Raw genomic sequence first — 23,747 nt, 5'->3', positions numbered from 1 at the left:
AAAATCATTATATTAAGTTTTATTTCCATAAATGTAAATGCACTAAAAATACTACACCTTCAATTCTAAATCAATTTAGCCAGTTTGTGTTAATCCTTTACAAAAAATTAAGAAAAATAAATATTAGGCTGTTCAAAAAAAATAGCAGTGCCAGCAATTTTCTTTAAAAACTCAAAAAATTTATCTATAAACTGAAAAAATGTTTGAGGTTTCACTTGACTTTAAATTACTGAACGAATATTTAGTGGCATAACAATTGTTTCTGAGATCTGTGTTGCATGGAGTCGACCAACTTCTGGCACCTCTGAACAGGTATTCCAGTCCAGGATGATTAAACATTCCACAGTTCTTCTGCAATTTTTGGGTTTTGCCTCAAAAAAACACGTTTCAGAGGTCTGCCCACAAGTTCTCTATAGGATTGGGTTGGCCACTCTATTACCTCAGCCTTGTTTGTCTGTAATCAAGATGTCATTGTCATGTTGAAACACCCATTTTAAGGACATTTCTTTTTCGACACAGGGCAACATGATCTCCTCAAGTATTCTGATATATTTAAACTGATCCATGATTCCTCGTATGTGATAAATAGACGTAACATTACGGTATGAAAAGCATCCCCATATCATCATTTTGTACCACCATGCTTTACTGTCTTCACAGTGAACTTTGGCATGAATTCAGTGTTCGAGGGTTGTCTGACATACTGTCTACGGCCACTAGACCCAAAAAGAACAATTTTGCTTTCACCAGTACACAAAATGTTGAGCCATTTCTCTTTGGGCCAGTCAATGTGTTCTTGGCAAATTTTAACGCATTCAGGACACGTCTTTTTCTTAACAATGGGACTTTGCTAGGAGTTCTTGCTGGTAAATTGGCTTCACTTAATCATCTTCTGTACTCACTGGGAACTTCAGATGTTCCTTGATCTTTCTGGAGGTGATCATTGGCTGAGTATTTGCCATTCTGGCTATTTTTTGATCCATTCGAACAGTAGTTCCACGCTTCCTTCTGCGTCTTTCAGGTTTTGGTTTTCACTTCAAAGCATTTGAGATCATTTGCTGCACTTCTCTGTATGTTTTGTCCCTCCACAATCAACTTTTTAATCAAAGTACGCTGTTCATCAGAACAATGTCTGGAACAACCCATTTTACCCAGTATTTAAGAAGGAAATGTGCTATGACCAACCTGTGCAACATTTGCCACCCTCCTACATTAAATAAGAGCCAAAACTGACACCCGTTCTTCTGCAGAATGAATGACTTCACCAATTGAACTCCTCACTGCTATTATTTTAAACAACCCCCTTTTAATCAATGCTTCATTTACTCAGCATGCATGTCCAAATTGTTGGGTTTGTTTTGTTTTCATTACTATACCACACTGAAGTAAACAGTGATTTATCAGGTTAATGATGTGTGACTGCTATTTTTTTTTAACATCACTGTACACACACACACATATATACAGTATATATATATATATATATATATATATGTGTGTGTGTGTGTGTGTGTGTGTGTGTGTGTGTGTGTACATGTTGGGATGCTTTTTCAGCATTAAGGACAGTCTGGAAATGATTGATAAAATACATAACAAAGCTTAAAAAATAATAATAAAGATGAATAAATATCTAGTCAATATAGAACTCTGGGTCAAATTTATACAAATTCCAGATTGCAAATATGCAGTATGAAACAAAATGCAAAAATAGCAAAATATAACAGACATAAAAAATAACATCATGTAACAACGTGATTTTGGCTGTACCTCTAGCACACTTAAATCAACTCTCATATCTGCTTTTACTGCCAAATTAAAGCTGTATAAACGCTGAACCAGCACCATATCAGGAACGGCCAGTTCAGAACATTCAGGTTACCCTTTATCCTACTCCTGTGGGCGGTCCTCACAAAGGATTACAAACAAATACAAAGTGTGCTCCAATTCTGTTCTAAGCATTTATATACAGAATAACTAGACGTATATAGAACTAATTTAAAGTAACTGTTAACTATATTTCTTTAATATTATTTAGCTTTTGTATAAAATAAAAAACACACAATGGGGATAAAATTATGTGGACACTGAACCATTAACTCTTCTGAGTAAGCTTTCCACAAGATTTTGAAGTGTGTTTGTGAGGTCAGACATTTACATTTACATATTCATTTACATTTTCAGCATTTAGCAGACGCTTTTATCCTAAGCAATTGAGGGTTAAGGGCTTTGCTCAAGGGCCCAACAGTGGCAACCTGGCAGAGGTGGGGCTTGAACTAGCAACCTTTTAATTACTAGTCCAGTACCCTAATGACTAGGCTACAACTGCCCTTCTAGTTCTAAATAAACTGTAAGTAAAGACAGACAAATAGAGGTTAAACACTGGATTAAGGGTAGCGTCATGATGTCAAACCCACCCACCCGGTTTATTAGCACTGTATGGCTGGGAATACAATCTGTGATTCTCACTTAATGCATGTATAAATAAAAGTACACCTGAGGTATATATGTTACTCCTGTCTAATAGTATTTTAGGATAAATAATCATCAACCACTGACCCTACCAGACAGAGGCGTAACAAGGAGCTCATAAGATGTATCTGTATATATAAATGCTATATCAGAATGAATCAAAGGTACTCACTCACTTTTAATATTTTACTTAACAAAAATATTGTAATATGATAATAACGACCTGGCGAGTGCAGCCAATGGGGAGTGCGGTGGGGGGTTTAGTAGTTACGCCCCTGCTACCATTTGACATTTACATTTTCAGCATTTAGCAGACGCTTTAATCCAAAGCGACTTATACAATGAGCAGAACACGATGAGCAATTCAGGGTTAAGGGTCTTGCTCAGGGACCCAACAGTGGCAACTTGGTGGTGGCAGGGCTTGAACCGGCAACCTTCTGTTTACTAGTCCAGTACCTTAATCACTGAGCTATCACTGAATGAAAAATATACAAAGAAGGTAAAGAAGTTTGCGCACACCTTAAAATATAAACAAAGTGGAGAAACAAATTGCAAAGAAACGTACATGGCAACAATAAACATACAACTTACAGAAATCACATTCTAAATTAAAGCCTGACTGAAAATTTTTACTGGTAGGGTGAAAGTAGTTATTAACTGGAGGACCAGACACTGTGAGAGCATAAGGCAAGGTAGAAGTCTCGAACTCGGAGTACATGTACATGTCAAGAACTCAGTACAGAGGGCTGATGAAGGGGTTAATGGAAAACTACTTGTAGGCTGCAGTAGTTTATTAATTGTGGCAAAAAGAGCTCTTGGGTTTCCCTGGCATTCGATAATGCTAGAGGAGTGAAAATCAGCTTTTGCCTTAGTTAAGGCAGTTCTGTACTGAAAAATGTGATCTTTGTAAGCAACTGCGTGAACTGTCAAGTTAGTTTTTCTACTAAGTCTTGCTTTCATAGACCTGAGCTCTTGACTAAACCAAGAGGCAGAGTGACGGAATGTCACAACCCATGTTTGGAGAGGGGTATGCTGATGGTTAAAGTCAGTGGGAGTGAAAACTGTGCTGTGCTGTGAAGCGTGTGTTCTTTCAGAATGGAAGGTTAATGATAGTTAAAAAAGAACTGCACAGTGATCAGAAATATAATAATCAGTAACCTGCAGGTTGCAGGTTTGTACACTGGTAGTGGTACAAACAAGGTCAAGAATATGACCCCATCTTTCATTAATGACCTACTTCTGCTTTAGTTTTCTCATCTTGTACATTTTGGGATTATTTGTAAATAATTCTCAACATCACTTGTTGGAAAATCGCCTCAGTTAAACGCTGATGTGGAAACACTGCCATCTAGTGGCGGGATGCGGTCACTTTGTGGGTTATAAAATCGGCCTGCATTGTGGAAGATGCAATTTATGTATGATTTTAGTGTATTTTAAAACAATAATACATCTTTTAAGCTCTTGTGAGCCACATACATGATTTAGCCCGCGATCCTTGAGTTTGACACGTTCTAAAATAAAAATTCAAACTTTGAACTGGCTTTATTTTAATACTTATATCCAACACGCTAAATGCCTTGATATGAATGACATTACAACTTTCTTTTACTTTGTTTACAAATGGTTGCACTTAATATAACATTATAATTTTTTATTGCATCAGTAAGAAGCTTTCAATCTTATGGTTGGTGACAATCAGTCCATAATGAAGTCAGATATAATTCAGTGCATAGAAAAAAATGCATATACAGTGTATCACAAAAGTGAGTACACCCCTCACATTTCTGCAGATATTTAAGTATATCTTTTCATGGGACAACACTGACAAAATGACACTTTGACACAATGAAAAGTAGTCTGTGTGCAGCTTATATAACAGTGTAAATTTATTCTTCCCTCAAAATAACTCAATATACAGCCATTAATGTCTAAACCACCGGCAACAAAAGTGAGTACACCCCTTAGTGAAAGTTCCTGAAGTGTCAATATTTTGTGTGGCCACCATTATTTCCCAGAACTGCCTTAACTCTCCTGGGCATGGAGTTTACCAGAGCTTCACAGGTTGCCACTGGAATGCTTTTCCACTCCTCCATGACGACATCACGGAGCTGGCGGATATTCGAGACTTTGCGCTCCTCCACCTTCCGCTTGAGGATGCCCCAAAGATGTTCTATTGGGTTTAGGTCTGGAGACATGCTTGGCCAGTCCATCACCTTTACCCTCAGCCTCTTCAATAAAGCAGTGGTCGTCTTAGAGGTGTGTTTGGGGTCATTATCATGCTGGAACACTGCCTGCGACCCAGTTTCCGGAGGGAGGGGATCATGCTCTGCTTCAGTATTTCACAGTACATATTGGAGTTCATGTGTCCCTCAATGAAATGTAACTCCCCAACACCTGCTGCACTCATGCAGCCCCAGACCATGGCATTCCCACCACCATGCTTGACTGTAGGCATGACACACTTATCTTTGTACTCCTCACCTGATTGCCGCCACACATGCTTGAGACCATCTGAACCAAACAAATTAATCTTGGTCTCATCAGACCATAGGACATGGTTCCAGTAATCCATGACCTTTGTTGACATGTCTTCAGCAAACTGTTTGCGGGCTTTCTTGTGTAGAGACTTCAGAAGAGGCTTCCTTCTGGGGTGACAGCCATGCAGACCAATTTGATGTAGTGTGCGGCGTATGGTCTGAGCACTGACAGGCTGACCCCCCACCTTTTCAATCTCTGCAGCAATGCTGACAGCACTCCTGCGCCTATCTTTCAAAGACAGCAGTTGGATGTGACGCTGAGCACATGCATTCAGCTTCTTTGGACGACCAACGCGAGGTCTTTTCTGAGTGGACCCTGCTCTTTAAAAACGCTGGATGATCTTGGCCACTGTGCTGCAGCTCAGTTTCAGGGTGTTGGCAATCTTCTTGTAGCCTTGGCCATCTTCATGTAGCGCAACAATTCGTCTTTTAAGATCCTCAGAGAGTTCTTTGCCATGAGGTGCCATGTTGGAACTTTCAGTGACCAGTATGAGAGAGTGTGAGAGCTGTACTACTAAATTGAACACACCTGCTCCCTATGCACACCTGAGACCTAGTAACACTAACAAATCACATGACATTTTGGAGGGAAAATGACAAGCAGTGCTCAATTTGGACATTTAGGGGTGTAGTCTCTTAGGGGTGTACTCACTTTTGTTGCCGGTGGTTTAGACATTAATGGCTGTATATTGAGTTATTTTGAGGGAAGAATAAATTTACACTGTTATATAAGCTGCACACAGACTACTTTTCATTGTGTCAAAGTGTCATTTTGTCAGTGTTGTCCCATGAAAAGATATACTTAAATATCTGCAGAAATGTGAGGGGTGTACTCACTTTTGTGATACACTGTATATATATATATACAATACAGTAGCATTTTTGAAAAAACACATTTCAAAATGTATAACAACAGGATTTAAAAACAGTTTCATTCATCATCCTGTGAAAACATTGACACAGATTAGGTTCGTTTCACGGCACAAAGCGTGTGGGGGGAAGGGTTCAGTGTGATCCCAACCACACCCGTGAGGTCCAGCTGATCTTCAGACACCCCAGGTGGAGGGGTGAAACGGAAGTGCTGCATTAATGAGGCAAAGAAAAGGAAAATTTCCATCTTGGCCAGACTCTCTCCCAGACACACCCTGCGTCCTGAAATTTACATAACATAAAACGTCATTCAAAATACTTATTACAACATACACTGATGAGCCATAACATTAAAACCACCTCCTTGTTTCTACACTCACTGTCCATTTTATCAGCTCCACTTACCATATAGGAGCACTTCGTAGTTCTACAATTACTAACTGTAGTCCAGCTGTTACTCTACATACTTTTTTAGCCACTTTCACTCTGTTCTTCAATGGTCAGGACCCCCACAGGACCACCACAGAGCAAGTATTATTCAGGTGGTGGATGATTCTCAGCACTGCAGTGACACTGACATGGTGGTGGTGTGTTAGTGTGTGTTGTGCTGGTATGAGTGGATCAGACACAGCAGCACTGCTGGAGTTTTTAAATATCGTGTCCACTCTATTAGACACTACTACCTAGTTGGTCCACCTTGTAGATGTAAAGTCAGAGACGATCGCTCATCTGCTGTTTGAGTTGGTCATCTTCTAGACCTTCATCAGTGGTCACAGGACGCTGCCCATGGGGCGCTGTTGGCTGGACGTTTTTGGTTGGTGGACTATTCTCAGTCCAGTAGTGACAGTGAGAAGTGTTTAAAAACTCCAGCAGCGCTGCTGTGTCTGATCCACTCATACCAGCACAACACACACTAACACACCACCACCATGTCATTGTCACTGCAGTGCTGAGAATGATCCACCACCCAAATAATACCTGCTCTGTGGGAGTCCTGGGAGAGTCCTGACCATTGAAGAACAGCATGAAAGGGGGCTAACAAAGCATGCAGAGAAACAGATGGACTACAGTCAGTAATTGTAGAACTACAAGGTGGCAAAATTCAGGTCAATGATTAACAAAATGTGGATTTATCTGCTAGGCTTATCTGGAATCTGGAATGGCAGTAAGTAATGTGATACGTCCTAATACAAACACACATGAATTACCTGCAGAAAAGGGCATGAAGGCGTCCTTTTTCACAAACCGACCCTGTTTATCAAGGAAGTGTTGTGGGTTGAAGGTGTGCGGACTCTCCCACTCGTTGTCATCCTTCAGTACAGACGTCAGCAGAGGGTACACAGGCGTGCCCTAAAGGAGACATTATTAAAATGATTTAAAAAGCTACTTCAAATAAAAAATACCTCTCAGTTTTGAGCTTTAATCTAGAATGATAATTAAATAGTTTAATAGATTTTACCTTCTTGATAAAGAAGCCATTGAGGTGCACATCACAACTAGTAATATGGGGAGTAATGGGTACAATATTAGACAGTCTCTGAATTTCATGGACCACCGCATCCGTGTAAGGCAAGTTCTTCCTGTCTTCCACTACTGGCTGTCGACTCCCAATCACTCGGTCAATCTCGTTCTGGACCAGATCTTTATGTGCAAACATTTTAATTTAACGACTATGAGTAAACAGTTAACAAAGCACCATGCAGTAGTAATATTATCCACATGATTGCTCTTACCCTGTATATGTGGGTACTTGGCCATAAGCAGCATCCCCCAGCGCAGTGTTGTACTAGTGGTGTCAGTACCCGCAACAAAGAGATTCATCACAGTGATGACAAGATTTCTGTCATTGAAGCGAGAGCTTTTCATTCCTGATTGCTAATAGGAAAAAACACACAAAGTAAAGGACTGCAGATTAGCACACACGCCCTCTGACATGAAACTGTCGGGTCCTTCTTTTCACCAGCCAGCAGTGGATTCCTACATAGAGGCCACTTATTTAATGATGAAGATGTGCAGATCCTTGACCAGAAAGAACGCTGGTTTGAACAGGGGAGTCAAAGAGTTCATCTATGTGAAGAGGGAACGACCATCCCTGAACCGAGGGGGGCCTGAGAGTACATCTCTCACCACCTTACAATGCCGTGTTTGAAGCTATACCCTAATCATATGTGAAAGGTGCACATAGCCATTGTAATTAATGTTCATTGTGATTTGCATATGGACCTGATCACCATGCAAGGGCGGTGATCGGTCGTTATGCAGCTCAGACTGAATGAGTGACGAAACGTTTCTCTACAACAAACTTGTGTCCAGATGATCTGATTCAACTTTGTGGATTTATACCTAATGAGTTTTAGTGTTATGTCACAACCAACTAAAGCACTGGTTATGATCCCACTCAACAGGTACTGGAAAACCATGCCTGTATGTATATGGACAAGGTCTTCCAGGTATTTAATTGGATTAATTTTCTATGCCTTAAACAAAGAGCTTTCCATACCTCATCACTCTGTTTGCGGAGGAGAAAGGAGTCGACAAATCCTCTGCTTTCACCTGGATTGAGTGTCTCTTGAAGTCCTCGAATCAGTTCACGAACCTGATTTATGTTTTTCTGTCCATTTTCCAGGAGTGTTCTTCTGCTCTTCAAAAATGGCCCAATCCAGGGCATTAGATTAAAGATCTAGAAATCGAACAAAGACGAGAGAAGGGAGAATATACAGTACACTTGTTAGAACTTTATGATATTTTACCTGCTTTATCGTGTTGTGCATTTAATTTTGAATGTGTATAGTTAAATCAACCATATTGATGGAATATATTGATGTTTTAACACTTTTTGAAACTATGTTGGTTAAAAATAGCATCATTGGCAGCTCAGGTGGCGCAGCGGTAAAACACGCTAGCACACCAGAGCTGGGATTTCGAATACATCATATCGAATCTCAGCTCTGCCATTCGGCTGGGGTGGGCGGCCACATAAATGATTGGCTGTCGTTCATAGGGTGGGTAAGCCGGATCGGGGTTCCGCTAATGGCTGACTGATGGTGCCTGTGCAGAGTTGGGGAATAATGCTGATCAGGGTGTGGCTTTCCGTGCATATGAACTCGCCTTGTGCAGGTGAAAAGAGGCAGTCTGTACTGCTCATGTGTCGGAGGGGGCGAGTCAGAGGAGTGGAGTGGAGGGTTGTATCGGTAGAGGTAAAGCGTAGCGCAATCAGGGTAATTGGATACGACTAGATTAGGGGAGAAAATTGTGGAGAGAAAGAGAAAAAAAATTGCATCATTTCCTATATAATACTATATTTTAGTGAGTGCTGTGAGTGAATCACATGACATAATTGACCTGGGTCACTGACTTAAATGAATTTGTCCATTGAAACCAGACATGATTACACAAATAAATGTACTTTCCATGGTACAAGCTGCACTGACATCAATGCTAACATACTGTAGTTAAATCCTGTTAAAGATTTACTGTCTGTTTTAGCATGCCTGCTTAGCCTTTGACCCACTACCATACAAGAAGCAAAAGGTAATTATTTACCCTCATAGAAGCAGATCCACCAAGTCTGACGTTCTCATTCGCTCTGTTTACCATTTCTTTAAACTGAGGATCACTGTATTCAAATCTGCTTCCATACACAATGGATGAGATGATGTTGGACACTGCATAGTTCATTGGTCGAGTTGTGTCAAATGGTTTACCTAGAGAAAGAACAAATGTCTCCTGGTATTACAACAGTAAATGAATCTGTCTCAAATCAGATCTGTCATGAGATTACAGTTGAAGTTTTCATTACTTGCAAATGACAAGTATGTTGTGGCCAATAATTGCTTATTAATAATGTAGGTTTTAGTTTTAACCATTCAGTCACAGAGAAATCACTGACATCTTAAGAAAGCCCTGCCATGCATGTCCCTTACAAGTGTATGTACACTTTACTCTGACTTTGTATCATCCTGGTACCTTCAAAGCTCTCAAATACTTCTTTAAGGTATTGGATTTCCTCAATGATTTTTTCCTCACTGTCTCTTTTGCCCATTCCAAAGTCACGGAGGTTGGATAGGGCAAAGCGTCGCATCTCCTTCCAGTTCTCACCATTGGAAAACAGGATACCTAAAGAAAAAAGCAGATCTTTAATAAATAACTAAACATGTTACTGTGGATAACAGAAGGATTTACAGCCTTAAGTGTTATAATGTAGAGTATAATGACCTTGGCACACACATCTCTTTTAGATGGATTTACTAGTACTTAGAGATTAGAGATAACTAGGCCAGTGGTGTACTTTTGTCTGTATTACATGGAGAAGAACTAAATTCCAAAGAGTCAGTGCAGCAGAATAACCAATAACGGACTCATTATGCTTATTATTATGCATCTTCATTAATAGTCCAGTGTCTTTAAACCTGAGGCACATTTGAACATTTTAGTGTAGTGGACAGCTGGACTACCACAGTTATCTGAATCTACAACTGTTTCCTTTTAAGGTCGAGCAGAAGATCCAAAACACTGCACTTCTTACCATGGTTCTCAGCAAACTTAAAAACTTGATTAATTTCTCTGTTCCCAAACTCCTCAGCAAAGTTCACAAGAGCTTGTTTGACTGTTTTGTACCCTGCCAACACGACAACTTTCTTGGTACCAAGATACACTCTGAAGACAGATCCGTAAGTCTTGGCAAGCTGTAACAGGCAGAATTTAACATAACATTAATTTAAAGCAATATACAATAAATCTATTTCTGGAATATATATCTTACCTTACAGAGGGACTCATGGGGTCTGTTTAAGTCCAGCTCAAGCAGGTTCCCCAGGAGAGGCAGGGGTTTGGGTCCTGGAGGCTCATTTGGCTCTTCCTTAAAGCTACCAGCAAAAAGAAGATACACAACTACAAGAAGCACAACAGCACCAAGTAATACACCAGTGCTGGTAGCCTGCATGAGAAGCCCCTCCACTATAGCCATTATTAAATGTAATGTAGCTTTGACAACAGTTGCTAAAGGTCTATGCTCTAGAATCTGCCCTACTGTATGCAAACATGCATGATAAATGGTCAAGGGTGAAGCTACGAGTTGTTCAGGGGGAGGGGTTGTAGTTTTACACAGGTAACAATGAAAAAAAAAGAGGTAAAAATTGTCAAGCGCACCTGGGGAAAAGGTATAGATAAATACATAAAGGTAAATAATTGAACTAAATGAAGCATTGCAAATAAAAATGAGCAGTCATGGTCAAATCATTTAGAGTAGGTGAAAGGAGAAAGGGGAAATCCTTTAGGGATCAGTTTACTTTGATTGCCCTGGAAAACTGGCTTATGTACAGGTTTTTTACGTGTTTATAACATGCTGTATGCCCTTTGGCAGACAGAACCTTAAACAAATGGTTATTCTGCTAAACTAATACATATATACATGTCATACATTCATATTACTGATAAATTAATAGCAATTTAATACATACATTTCAAATAAGAGTACAACCATGTCATCACATTAAAAACAATCAAAGCACTATAGCAATTCTAAACAATTATATACTAATAGCTTTGATCTCATTCTAAAACATGAGCCAAACAACTCAGTTTGTTGATATCAAACACCCAGGCAAGTCATTTATCACGACAAGAAGTAAATTCCTTCGTAAGGTATATCAGTATAATAGAGACTGTCCACAAAATACAGTCAAAAAGCATTAAACCAGGGTGCCCAGGTGGCGCAGCAGGATATTCCGCTAGCGCAGAGATTCTGAACTCAATTTGAAACTCGGCGTTGCCACCGGTCGGCTGGGCGCCATCTAGTGCATAATTGGCAGTGCCTGCAGCAGACACGTTTCTGCTAGGACGGGATGACCGGACTATGTGGGTGGGGTCTTCAAATGCTGTTGAGGACCTTGATTAGCAGATAGAGAGGTGTCTGTGCATAATGTATGGGTAAAAAAGGGAAAAGGAATTTAGCAATATACTTTTGGACAGATTGAATTCCTAGCGCTATGTTTCATGGAAATCTATCAAGGCAAACCATCCACACTAAAAGATTGATGGTGGTAGCATCATTCTTCTCAGATGAACACAAATCATGTTAAAATAAATTCAATCTAGTTTTATTCAATCATTACAAATAAAATAAGTCATTGAATAAGGACTTTGGGTCAAATTGATACAAATTCCAGGTCAATAAACAGTATGAAAGAAAATATGTAGACTGAAGTAGATGTAACAACATGATTTGGTTGTACTAACACTTTTACCTCTAGCACACTCTCTTATCTGCTTTTTACTGCACAAAGTAAAGCTGTAAAACACTGATCCAGCACCATATCAGGCATGCGTTCACTCTCATTAACATTCAGGTTACCCTTTATCCTACTCCTGTGGGCAGTCCTCACAAAACTTTACAAACAAATTTTGTTCTGAGCATTTCTGTGCAAAAAAGGAACTATATTGATGTTGGACATCTGACTATTCTGAGTAGCCTTTCTATGAGATTTTGAAGGGCTGATTGTAACGTATCCTGCTGTGATTGTGGTCTGCCTTTTAAGTGGACAATTTGTTGTTTTTCTTGGAGGCTAAATACTGTGTTTGGTGTCAAAATGCCAAATTACTGTAAATTTATACTGTATCTACATTTATATTGTACTCCTTTACCACAGACACAGCCTCATAACACAAGAGACGTACTGTTGTTTCTTCTTAAGGCACAAACTTGTATTCACTTTCCCATCTTTCATTAGATTTCCTTCCTTCTGCTTCAGTTTCCTCTTCTTGTACACTTTAAGATTATTTGTAAATATTTCTCTATATCACTTGTTGGAAAATCACCTCAGTTAAACGCTGATGTGGAAACACTGCCATCTAGTGGCGGGATGCGGTCACTTTGCGGTTACAGAATCGGCATGCATTGTGGGAGATGCAGTTTATGTATGATTTTACGCATAAAATGACGTGGCAGGCCTGATTTGAGTTCCAGTTTGACACGTGAGATATAATCTAAGAGAATTAGACATGATGTTGGTCGTGAAGTGCTTAGTAGGAATAAGGTAATGGTCTGTATGTGCATTTTAATACCATTTGTTTTTGAAATAGAATGTCCAACAAGCTAATGGTCAGATGTCCAAATACTCGTGGCCATACAATGTATACCTGACTGTGAAATTTTTGGAAGTGGTCCTAATGTATTGGCTAATCAATGAGGACATAAGTTTGTAACCAATATGTAACCTTGAATATCTCAGACACTGACTGACCAAACCCCCCCTTAACAAAACAGTCCACTCATTAAGCTTTTCACAAAGAGTTTTATTTAAAAAAAGAAGTAACAGAACTTCTACACACACTTTAGTATGGATTCATTTAGTGATACAGTACATAGGATTAAATTCCCTTTTATCCATGTCATATTACTACCACTATATTCAACACAGTTCAGAATCGTTAAAAAAAGGTTTTCAAGTTGGTCTGAGCTCAAAATGCAACAGTTTTATGCCAAAACTAGTGTACTGTGCACAAAATAACAATTAAAAAATCATTAAATAATAAAAAAAACACCTGCATATAATCCCACCATCTGGGCTTCCTTTATTTGGGTGATTCCACTGTAGAGCAAATGAAGACGTTGAGGCCAATCAACCCAAACAACCTTCCGTTGAGTAAATATGGAATGAATTGTTATTTTACCAGTTGCCTCAGAATGACTCAGTATTTCAGAATCTGGGTTGCTCACCCAAAAAGGGTAGTCAAAACATCACAATGAAACCAGGCCCACACAGTGCACTTACATGTATGCCTGTACTTAATATTGTGGTAACGGCTAGATATCTGATTTTGGCAAGAATTTATTACAGCATTCACATCCTCTTGAGTAATCTGAACACGTAAACATCCCAATTTACAAATAATAAGTCCTTTAACAGATTTATCCTAGTAGTGTGGTTTACTGTGGTGAAGGAGTAAGCTGTCAGTCACTGTTATCATTAGTTTTATTCAGATAAATATCTTTATCAACAGTTTACCTTAATAAAAACTCAATTTTCATCTTATATAAACTGTTACATTTACATAGAACACATTAAACACATGCACATTGTTTATCTGATAAGAGGAGAACCCAGGATTCCATGAACTTATCAGTAATCATTTGGTAGCCTCTCTACATTTAATGAAGCTGTAATTACTAATTAACTAAATTCTAAATATTTAAATCTGGTTCATTGTTGGTTGGAAACCCAATTTTCTAATAGTCATTAGCTTTTTGCAAGGCAGCTTTGAAGTCACTTCGCTATAATTCCATTGGAATGGTCAAAAGACTAAGGCTACATCCCAAATCGAATCGCACCTTCTGAGTCTATCCCTGAAACACTATCCAACTCTCACTACTACTCACACCTAAAACAATTTAGACTAGACAGTTCTTACTGGCATGTTTAAGAGGTAGCATGAAAATGGTGTACTCAACAACAACCCACATGGACATGTGTAGAACATTCCAGAATTCTCAAAAACCTGAGGACTAAGGATCGAATCTAGAGCTTCAGGTCCTTGAAGATAATTTTGCAAGGACACAATGCAAGAACTGAGAGTTAAAGGTCTTGATCAAGCTTGGCAACAGTAGGGCTTGTACCCTCAAACTCCTCATTAATAGTCCAGTACCTTGCCACTAAGCCTCCAACATCTCAGCCATGTGTTTTGGGACTGTGTTTCACAAGAGTTTAGATTGCATCTGGTGAAATCTGCCCCCATCCTGTCAAAATAGCACTGAGGTTGGATAAAAAGGCAGAGCTTGCAATCAGTTAATGGGGTTAAAATCAGGGCTCTGTGCAGACCACCGAAGAGAACAACTTTACAATAGATGCTCAGGAGTACAGCAATGTAGGAACACATAGTGCCTTTTCCAAACTGTAGCTGCAAAGTTAAGAGGATAGATTTTATACACTTGTTAGAAATGGGTGTGGCTGAAACACCCATAGGATAGTGTTCCATACATCCAGGCTGCACTGATGGTGTTGTATTGGCTCGACACCTTATTGGGACACTTCATGCTGTGCTGTTTTTTCCCCTTCATTTGTCACCCATGTGTATATGTAAGATGTGGTTTTGGGATACAAGTTGTCCAGCCATGTATATAATAAAATAAATCACTGTCAACAAACAAGCCAATGACAAACCAGCTTGCAAATCAACGTGTCTTCTGATGGTTTCCAAGAATGTAGCGTAGCTAAATATAAAAAAAAATCACAATTGTAGCAAATGTATAAAAAGACAGACAGCAGCAAATAGCATAGTAAATAATCGGATTCAATGTACAAACGTATTGCATATACCTTACAATCATTAATAAATAGGACGGTTAGCTGTTATTCTTCGGACAACTCAGATTCCTGCCTAAAGTGCAATGCAGTAGCATTATGGTCTCAATGCCTGATGACACAGCTAGTTATATTTCCCCTATCCTACTGAAACAAGGCAGAATTACAATATGGTGTTTTTTCCTTCCAACTCTATAGTTTGCATTTTAGAAATTCACGGAAGAAAAAGTAAGAAAGAGAGAAACTCATATTGATTTTTCTTATAATAAAAAGCTATTGTTGTTATCAGCAGGTCATATAAATATGCAGACTAATAAAAAAAAAAGGTCAAATAAATTCCAATGTGGCTTTTTAAACCAAATGGTTCACACAAAAGGAAATGGTCAGATTTGGGCCATTTTGATCTCCAGTGTTAATGCAGCCTTGGTAACATCATCACACAGCATTGAATTGAATGAAAAAACTAAACAAATAATGTACATGTAGTATAAGCTAGTGTGAACATTCGTGTGAACATTTAGAAACCTCTTTTTGGAAAAGCTTTAGGAATTAATTCTTTATATATAAAGCATTAGTAGTGCCATGGTTTTGCGTTTACACACAAAGAATAATGTGAAAATATTGCCCTAACGTTTCAGCTAACATGATATATTTCATTTATATATATATAATTACTGTTCTACAGGAATAGTTTCAGATTTCGTTCCCATTCATTTACTGAACATTTTTCACCACAGCGTTAATACACGTACCTTTAAATTTAAGAGCACAGCAGGAAATGTGGAACTTTAAACTTCAACTTCATAAACAATTACTGGTGAGCCATACTGTTACAGACAACCATGACACAGAACGAAATAAGTTTCCAACCACAACCACACAAAAGGTCCCTGGCATCACATCCTTAACGTTCAACTTGGTGTGGGAGAAAAAAAAAACCTCACCTCACGATAACAAATGCATTCACAAGTATTAAACAAACACTACACATGCCTCACCCAGACCCTCAGATCACTCTCCATGGGCTGAAATTAGCAACCTAATGGTGCAGTAGAGTGGTTAGAAACTCTGGTTTGTGTATGTGGAAGAGAAGGACGAACGTTCCTATGGAAAAGAATCTCTCAGCCCAGGTTGTACCTCATTGAGTTCACGTAAACTTTCCTGTCTTCATTTTAGTCGACCTTCTGAAAAGTGCTGGAACTGAGCAAAGCTTAGAAAGACCTGCTCCAGGGAGATTTGACTCACACAGTAGTCCTCAATGCAATACTTCTCTTTAGCAGCCTCGAGTGTCCCGAAAACCTAGCAGGATGAGAAGAGCACATTATGGACATGTCAATAGTGAGAGACATAGTAAATCCTTAAAGAAAACATGATAGATGGATGGATGAGTGGATGGATGGATGGATGGGTGGGTGGATGGATGGATGGATGGATGGGTGGGTGGATGGATGGATGGATGGGGTGGGTGGATGGATGGATGGGTGGGTGGATGGATGGATGGATGGGTTTATGGGTGGGTGGATGGGTTGGATGGATGGATGGATGAGTGGGTGAATGGGTTGGATGGATGGGTGGGTGAATTAGATGAATGGGTAGGATGGATGGATGGTTGGGTGGATGGGTTGGATGGATGGATGGGTAGGTGAATGGGTGGATGGGTTGGATGGATGGATGGGTAGGTGTATGGGTGGATGGGTTGATTGGATGGATGGGTTGGATGGATGGATGGATGGGTCGGCCACTGGAGTTTCTTCACAACAAAGTTGTTAAACTATGTCCTAATGGGCCTCGTTTTGAGCATAGTGGCACTGTTTTGCTATGGGTGTGGGTGAAACACCCGAACTTGATACACAGAAGGTGGTTTGCATGTCTGTTTGTAGATGCCGACCGGCTGGTAGCACAGCTGGGGATTTGAACCCTGGATTACATTTACATTGTGTATTGTGACAGTCTAAGCAACTGAGAGTTAAGAGACTTGCTTAAGGGCCCAACAGCTGCCACCTGGCTGTGGTGGGGCTTGAACCAGTGACCTTCAGATTACTAGTCCCTACGTTACGATCACAGCTGTAGTGGTCTAGTGCAACTCACAAATGCACAAACAAACCCAGGGCATACTTGTTGTGAGGGGACTGCCCTATCAACTCCATGTAAGTGCATATGTTTTTTATAGAATGTAGTGGGTGTCCACATACTTTCAGCCATGTGTTATATCGTGTTTAGGTAACATCGTCAGATTGAATACTGTAACTAAACAAAGGACCATCCCACCATAGAAAGCATAGTCAAGACAACGTATGGAAGTGCAGTGATCAGTGTTAGGATTAAATACCTGAGCCCAGGTTTGTTTTCTGTCAGTCAGGTGGTAATGTACCATCCCTTGATGTTCATCTTTCAGTAAACTACCTGTGGAGTTTAAAATAAAATCAACAAATTAATGCATACCAGACGTACAAGGCTCAGACCTAATACAACCAAACAAGCAACGTATAGACGGATCCATGTCTCGATCTAATACAGACCAGGAAAGGTGCTCTCGATGAAGTCTTTAAAAAGCTGAAGGTCCATCTCCTCTACATCCGTTTCTAAACGGATCTTGGCCAACAGGGTGTAACCACTGCCGAATTTGCTCTTTAGGTGCTGAGGGCTGCCCAGACATTTGAACTGCCCATTGACCATCACAGCCAGCCTAGTGCACAAAGCCTCACATTCCTCCATACTGCATACACACACAGACACACACACGTGGTTCACCTTTACCAACTTGTATATTATTAAAAAAACATCCATATAAATAGGGCTAGTTTGACTGCACCCATAAATTACAATTTTAAATGTATGGACGATTGATGTTTCATAGTAAAAGAATGGGACTGACCTGTGGGAGGTAATAATAACAGCTTTTCCACATTCTCTAGTACGAGTGACCGCGTCCCATAGCAAGCGCCTGGCTACGGGATCCATGCCAGTGGATGGCTCGTCCAGAAAGATGACAGGCGGTCCACCAATCAGAGCCATGCCTGCGCTCAGCTTTCTTTTGTTGCCCCCACTGTAGGACAGAACACACATAAAATGTAAAAAACCCATAACATTAAGATCATATGATCAATATACAGTATAATATTGGTGTAATCAGAATTTCCTTTATTGTTGTTTTCTATGTTCTACATTATATGGCCAAAAATATTTGGACACATGAGCCTGGTAAATATCCTATTCCAAAACCATTACCATTATAAGGGGTTGGCCCCAATTTGGCACGTATAATCTTCATTCTTTTGAAAAGCTTTCCACAAGATGTGAAGGTGTGTCTGTGGGAATTTGTGGCAATTCAGTCACTGAAGAACCTTCCCCAAACTGTACAGCTGTTAGTAATGGGTCGGGCACCTACTAAGTTAAACATCACATGCTTTTGGCCATATTGGGAATACCTGTACCTGTAATTCCGAACCAGTTTGTCAGCATGTGGTTCCAGCAGCAATGAGCGCAGCACGTTTTCCACACAGGACGACACGTACTTCTCCGGGATCCCTCTGAGCCGTGCATACATGCTCAGAGTCTCTCGGCCAGTCATGTGATCCAGCACGGCATCGAACTGAGGACAATAGCCGATCCTCTGCTGGACCTGCAGGATGGAGGTAACAGGGTCACAAAATGAGGCCTGATGACTTAAACAGCATTTGACACAAACACTTTGAGGTCATGACAGGGCAATTAGTAGTATATTGGAGGTGAAGATAGAACACATTAGGGCGCATTCACATAAGAAGCAACAAAACCGCTGACCTTTTCAAAGCGCCTCTAATGAGACAAACTGATATGATGCAGTAAAAGCGACTCAGGCAGTCGAACAATGCTTAACAAGGCTCACAGTGAGCAAAACGCAAAATGCTTTTCATGTGAATACGCCCTAAGATCGTTAAAGAACACAGTTCTGACCTTTTTCACATCACGGAGGATGCTGTAGCCATCGATAAAGGCGTCTCCCGAAGTCACTGACTCGTCTCCAGTCAACATTTTGAACGTAGTGGTCTTCCCTGCTCCGTTAAATCCCAGCAGGCCAAAGCATTCCCCCTTCCCAACAGCCAGAGACAAACGATCCACCGCCAGCAGGGACTGACTTCCGGGGTAAACCTGTTTACACCAGGACAGAACGGGGGTAAAGTCACAGAATCTGCATGTTTTAATATTAACCACCTGATTTTACCTGGTACAACTGATTAAATTATCAGGTAAAGTTGTAGCAGCAGTGGAAGCTACTGGCTTCACTCAATAATGGGATGCGATCAGACAACTTAGGACTGCAACATAAGTTCAAAAGATGGATTATATGGTCAAAAGTTTGTGGATATCTGCCGCAAACTAGCAATCGCAACCCACTGACGTATGAAGTCGTCAGCCACTAGATGCATTATGCCCTGTCATGCCGGCACCTTGACTGCACAAGTACCTGGTGCAGCGGCAATAACTAAAAAGCCCAAAACTGTGTGTTTCAGTTAACTCTTCACATTATCAGCTAATCAGCAAAGTCCGTGCTTTTGGACCGGCCACTTGACCAAGTGACTGTTGTTGCTAGACAGATTTGATACCTTGCTGTAAAATGATTGGGCGAATATTCATACAGACGTAAACAAATACAGATTCAGAGGTGGCTCGGTGGGTAGCACTGTTGCCTCACAGCAAGAAGGGCCTGGGCATGTTTTCCCTATGTCCCTATGTCTGCTGGGTTTCCTCCGGGAGCTCCAGTTTCCTCCCACAGAGGTGAATTGGAGATACAAAATCTCTCACCTTGGTAAGTTCTTGAAGAATGAGAGGGCTGCACACCATGGACTCGACCATAGGCTGGCACTCGAGAACCCGCTTCCTCTCGTCGGCCACATCCCTGTCCTCAGGCTGAAGAGCTTCCTCCCCGACCAGCAGGGCCTGCGACACCAATACACACACAACACCATCAACTTTTCTAATTTCAGTACCTCCCTAATCCTATCAAAATGTTCTTTTCATATTCTAGCTATATCTATTTTCTGTATTTCTATTTATGCTCATTTTACACACCTTCTTACGTCTCCTGAAGAGGTTGAGGAGTGTGTTGACAAACCGAAGTTCGATAGCAAAGAGAAGGATGAGAAAGACCACGCCCTGCAAGGACATGGCTACTACAAAAGTGCCCACTCCAGGTTTTTCCATAGAGAAGTAGTTCAGCTGATAGGTGATGTCTGAAAAAAAACAAAAGACTATCTTTCCATGTCTGGGTTCATACACCTCACTGTCACTGCTGGACTGAGAATAGTCCACCAACCAAAAATATCCAGCCAACAACGCCTCGTGGGCAGCGTCATGTGACCACTGATGAAGGTCTAGAAGATGACCAACTCGAACAGCAGCAATAGATGAACGATCGTCTCTGACTTTACATTTACAAGGTGGACCAACTAGGTAGGAGTGGACAGTGAGTGGACACAATCCGTGGACTGATCCACTCATACCAGCACAACACACACTACACACCACCACCATGTCATTGTCACTGCAGTGCTGAGAATGATCCACCACCCAAATAATACCTGCTCTGTGGGGGTCCTGACCATTGAAGAACAGGGTGAAAGCAGGCTAAAAAAGCATGTAGAGAAACAGACGGACTACAGTCAGTAATTGTAGAACTACAAAGTGCTTCTATATGGTAAGTGGAGCTGATAAAATAAGTGTGAGTGTAGAAACAAGGAGGTGGTTTTAATGTTATGGCTGATCAGTGTAGTCCTAGACTAAAATGCTTTGAGAAATGTATCTAGTTGAGCCTAAGTCTAGCCTGGTTTTCCAGTTCATTTAGACATATGGTCACACTCATTTAACACACATTTAAGCATCTGACGGTAGCACATGCACAGAATTTATAATAATACTCACTGTAGATCTTGCAGATTTCTTTAGTAAGGAAATTGGTAGTGCAGAAACTTATTGTCTCGTAGTTTTGGTAGAACTGGCTCACGGACATGCCCAGACAGTAGTTCGGGAAGAGTAGGAAGATTTTATCCAGGAGATTTGACAGGTCCTGCAGGTGCAGCTCTGAAAAACAAAGAGCAACGACAAGCTTACACCAGTATTCCTAGAACAACGGTCAGTTCTTCCTGGTCAGGGTTGCAGCCAGCCCTGTTCCTTCGGAAAACACTGGACGCATAGCTGGAATACCCTGAACTGGGCGCCAATCCATCACAAAGCCAATGATGTCTGTGTAGACATCCGACCGGCCCGAAAGCCTGTGTGACTGCACAGTAGACTGTTGTGTCACCCAAGAACTTGAGTGCTTTTATGTCTTTTCTGTCCTAACACCGCCCCCTGCTGGTGAGTTAACGGAATTATAGATGTTGTCCAGCTTGAAAACTAAGGTATTCTGTTATTTAACTTCAGACCTATAACCGACCAATTAAAACAGAGCTTAAAAGTTTAACAGGGTTTAACAGGAACCTCGATTTAACAGTCCTCCATTTAACGGATTTCGGATTTAACTGACAAAATTAGTAAAACTGAATGTCCGATCTTCATCAGTGGTCACAGGATGCTGCCCACGGGACGCTGTTGGCTGGATATTTTTGGTTGGTGGACTATTTTCAGACGGGCAGCGCTGCTGTGTTTGATCCACTCATACCAGCACAACACACACTAACACACCACCACCATGTCATTGTCACTGCAGTGCTGAGAAAGATCCACCACCTAAATAATAGCTGCTCTGTAGTGGTCCTGTGAGAGTCCTGACCATTGAAGAACAGGGTGAAAACAGCTAAAAAAAAGTATGTAGAGAAACAGATGGACTACAGTCAGTAATTGTAGAACTACAGAGTGATCCTATATGGTAAGTGAAGCTAATAAAATGGACAGTGAGTGTAAAAACAAGGAGGTGGTTTTAATGTTATGGCTGATCAGTGTATGTGCATGTTTAGCACTTTTGTAGACCTTAGTGCTTTTTTTCACATTTTTGCACCCCCTGCTGTTTCAGATCATCGCTTTTTTCGGACCAGTGCTCCCCCCTTTTAGTCTGTTAAATCGAGGTTCCTCTGTATATGTGCATCCAGCCCTCGAGGAGTGAGATTAGGAACTCTCACCAGGAATGGTCATGATGGTGACAGCGAGGAAGGTGGCCGTGCCACTGATGATGTTGAAGATGGTAAGGCGGGTGTATGCAGTAGCGGCGCTGGAGAACAGGAAGCTGAGGAGGTACATAAAGGGGATCACAGCCCAACCGTAGAGAAGCAGCAATAGAAGCACATCCACCAAGTGATTTTCCTCCACGAAGGCCTTTACTCCGAATGCACCGAAGACTATCTGAATGACAATCGAGAAAAAGAGGAAAAGCTAGCTGCAAAATCTAATAATTATCATTGTTTACTAATGGCTAATAAACAATATGGGTAATTTTAATAGTTAATTAATGTATTTGGTACAGTATTAAATATGTATTGGTAATCTTGACACTGACCAGCATGAGAAGACAAGGCAAGGCAAAGTTGATAAGGTCCCAGAGTAAAGCCGAAAACCAGAAGTTGGAGAGGTAGACGCCACTGACCCACTGCACATGCTTGGACTTGATGGAGCGCTCGATCACAAGGAGCAGAGAAAAGGTGCTGGCCAAGGAAGCCATACCATACATCAGATTAATGGCAATGGCAAAGCCAGTCTGACCCCTGGGCACAGTACACAAAAAAAAGGTTACACAGACTAGTAAGTAGACATACATGACCAAACTTTATCTCTAAATAAATTAGATTACTTCTTTTTATTTTTTAATTTATGTCTTTTAATTTAATTTAATTTTCTATGTCTTTTATTTCTGCTCCCAATATTTATTTATTTATTTATTTATTTATTTATTTTTTCTGCTACCGATATTTATTATTATTTTTTAAATTTTGTTTAATATTTCTGCTACCAATATTTATTTTTATTTTTTTAATTTTGTTTAATATTTCTGCTACCAATATTTATTTTTTATAAATTTTTTATTTTGTCTTATATTTATGCTACAAATATTTATTTTTATTTGTTTAATTTTGTCTTATATTTATGCTACCAATATTTATTTGTATTTCTTTTTTTTGTCTTATATTTATGCTACCAATATTTACATATTTTTTTTAATTTTTTCTTATATTTATGCTACCAATATTTTTTTTTATTTTGTCTTATATTTATGCTACCAATATTTATTTATTTATATATATATATATATATATACTGTATATTTTTTTTTATTTTTTTTTATTTTTTTTATTATTTTGTCTTATATTTATGCTACCAATATTTATATATATTTTTTTATTTTGTCTTATATTTATGCTACCAATATTTATTTTATGTTTTTTCATTTTGTCTTATATTTATACTTCCAATAAAGGTGTGCAGATGTTCCACAGCAGTTGCAACGCTTGGGTGGGTCGCAAGATAAAAAAAAAAAAAAAGGGTCACAGACAAAAATAGTAATAATCAAATAAACGAATTTTAACAGACACATAAAAAATGAACTTGTACACGAACATCCCCTTGTGTAGGCTTTACGTTTCACCTTGTAAACCACAGTGGG

The 23,747-nt window shown here is 40.0% G+C and overlaps 2 protein-coding genes across 2 annotated transcripts in view; both read right to left on the bottom strand.

Moving 5' to 3' along the window:
• Positions 1–5,939: 5,939 nt before the first annotated feature.
• Positions 5,940–10,842, bottom strand: LOC134336152 (cytochrome P450 2K1-like). The gene is made up of 9 exons (XM_063018848.1): positions 10,639–10,842; positions 10,402–10,561; positions 9,843–9,992; positions 9,420–9,580; positions 8,377–8,556; positions 7,610–7,751; positions 7,336–7,517; positions 7,085–7,226; positions 5,940–6,158 (listed from the first exon to the last, which is right to left on the bottom strand). The coding sequence occupies exons 1-9, from the start codon at positions 10,840–10,842 to the stop codon at positions 5,971–5,973; spliced, it is 1,509 nt and encodes a 502-aa protein (XP_062874918.1). The 3' UTR covers positions 5,940–5,970.
• A 2,306-nt stretch (positions 10,843–13,148) lies between these two features.
• The window catches only part of abca3b (ATP-binding cassette, sub-family A (ABC1), member 3b), a 42,840-nt gene continuing 32,241 nt past the window's right edge, over positions 13,149–23,747 (bottom strand). Inside the window, exons 21-31 of the mRNA XM_063018849.1 lie at positions 22,647–22,851; positions 22,273–22,492; positions 21,077–21,235; positions 20,228–20,388; positions 19,961–20,095; positions 19,112–19,306; positions 18,610–18,797; positions 18,051–18,221; positions 17,695–17,891; positions 17,505–17,578; positions 13,149–16,474 (exon numbers count right to left, since the gene is read on the bottom strand). Of these exons, the coding sequence (XP_062874919.1) occupies positions 16,343–16,474; positions 17,505–17,578; positions 17,695–17,891; positions 18,051–18,221; positions 18,610–18,797; positions 19,112–19,306; positions 19,961–20,095; positions 20,228–20,388; positions 21,077–21,235; positions 22,273–22,492; positions 22,647–22,851 (1,837 nt within the window). The 3' untranslated portion in view covers positions 13,149–16,342. The remainder of the gene's footprint in view (positions 16,475–17,504; positions 17,579–17,694; positions 17,892–18,050; positions 18,222–18,609; positions 18,798–19,111; positions 19,307–19,960; positions 20,096–20,227; positions 20,389–21,076; positions 21,236–22,272; positions 22,493–22,646; positions 22,852–23,747) is intronic.

Source organism: Trichomycterus rosablanca, chromosome 22 (genome assembly GCF_030014385.1).
Source record: "Trichomycterus rosablanca isolate fTriRos1 chromosome 22, fTriRos1.hap1, whole genome shotgun sequence".
Lineage (NCBI taxonomy): Eukaryota > Metazoa > Chordata > Actinopteri > Siluriformes > Trichomycteridae > Trichomycterus > Trichomycterus rosablanca.
Note: the sequence above shows the minus strand (reverse complement) of the source record. Positions and strands in the feature narration are given on the sequence as shown.

Bases quoted from the DNA above. Each gene is read 5' to 3' on its own strand.
- LOC134336152 (XM_063018848.1), bottom strand. From the start codon at position 10,842: ATGGCTATAGTGGAGGGGCTTCTCATGCAGGCTACCAGCACTGGTGTA. The intron at 9,581-9,842 runs GTACCAGGATGA...TTCTTTCTCTAG, and splicing joins AGTATTTGAGAGCTTTGAAG to GTAAACCATTTGACACAACT. The intron at 8,557-9,419 runs GTAAATAATTAC...TTCGATTTCTAG, and splicing joins GTGGATCTGCTTCTATGAGG to ATCTTTAATCTAATGCCCTG.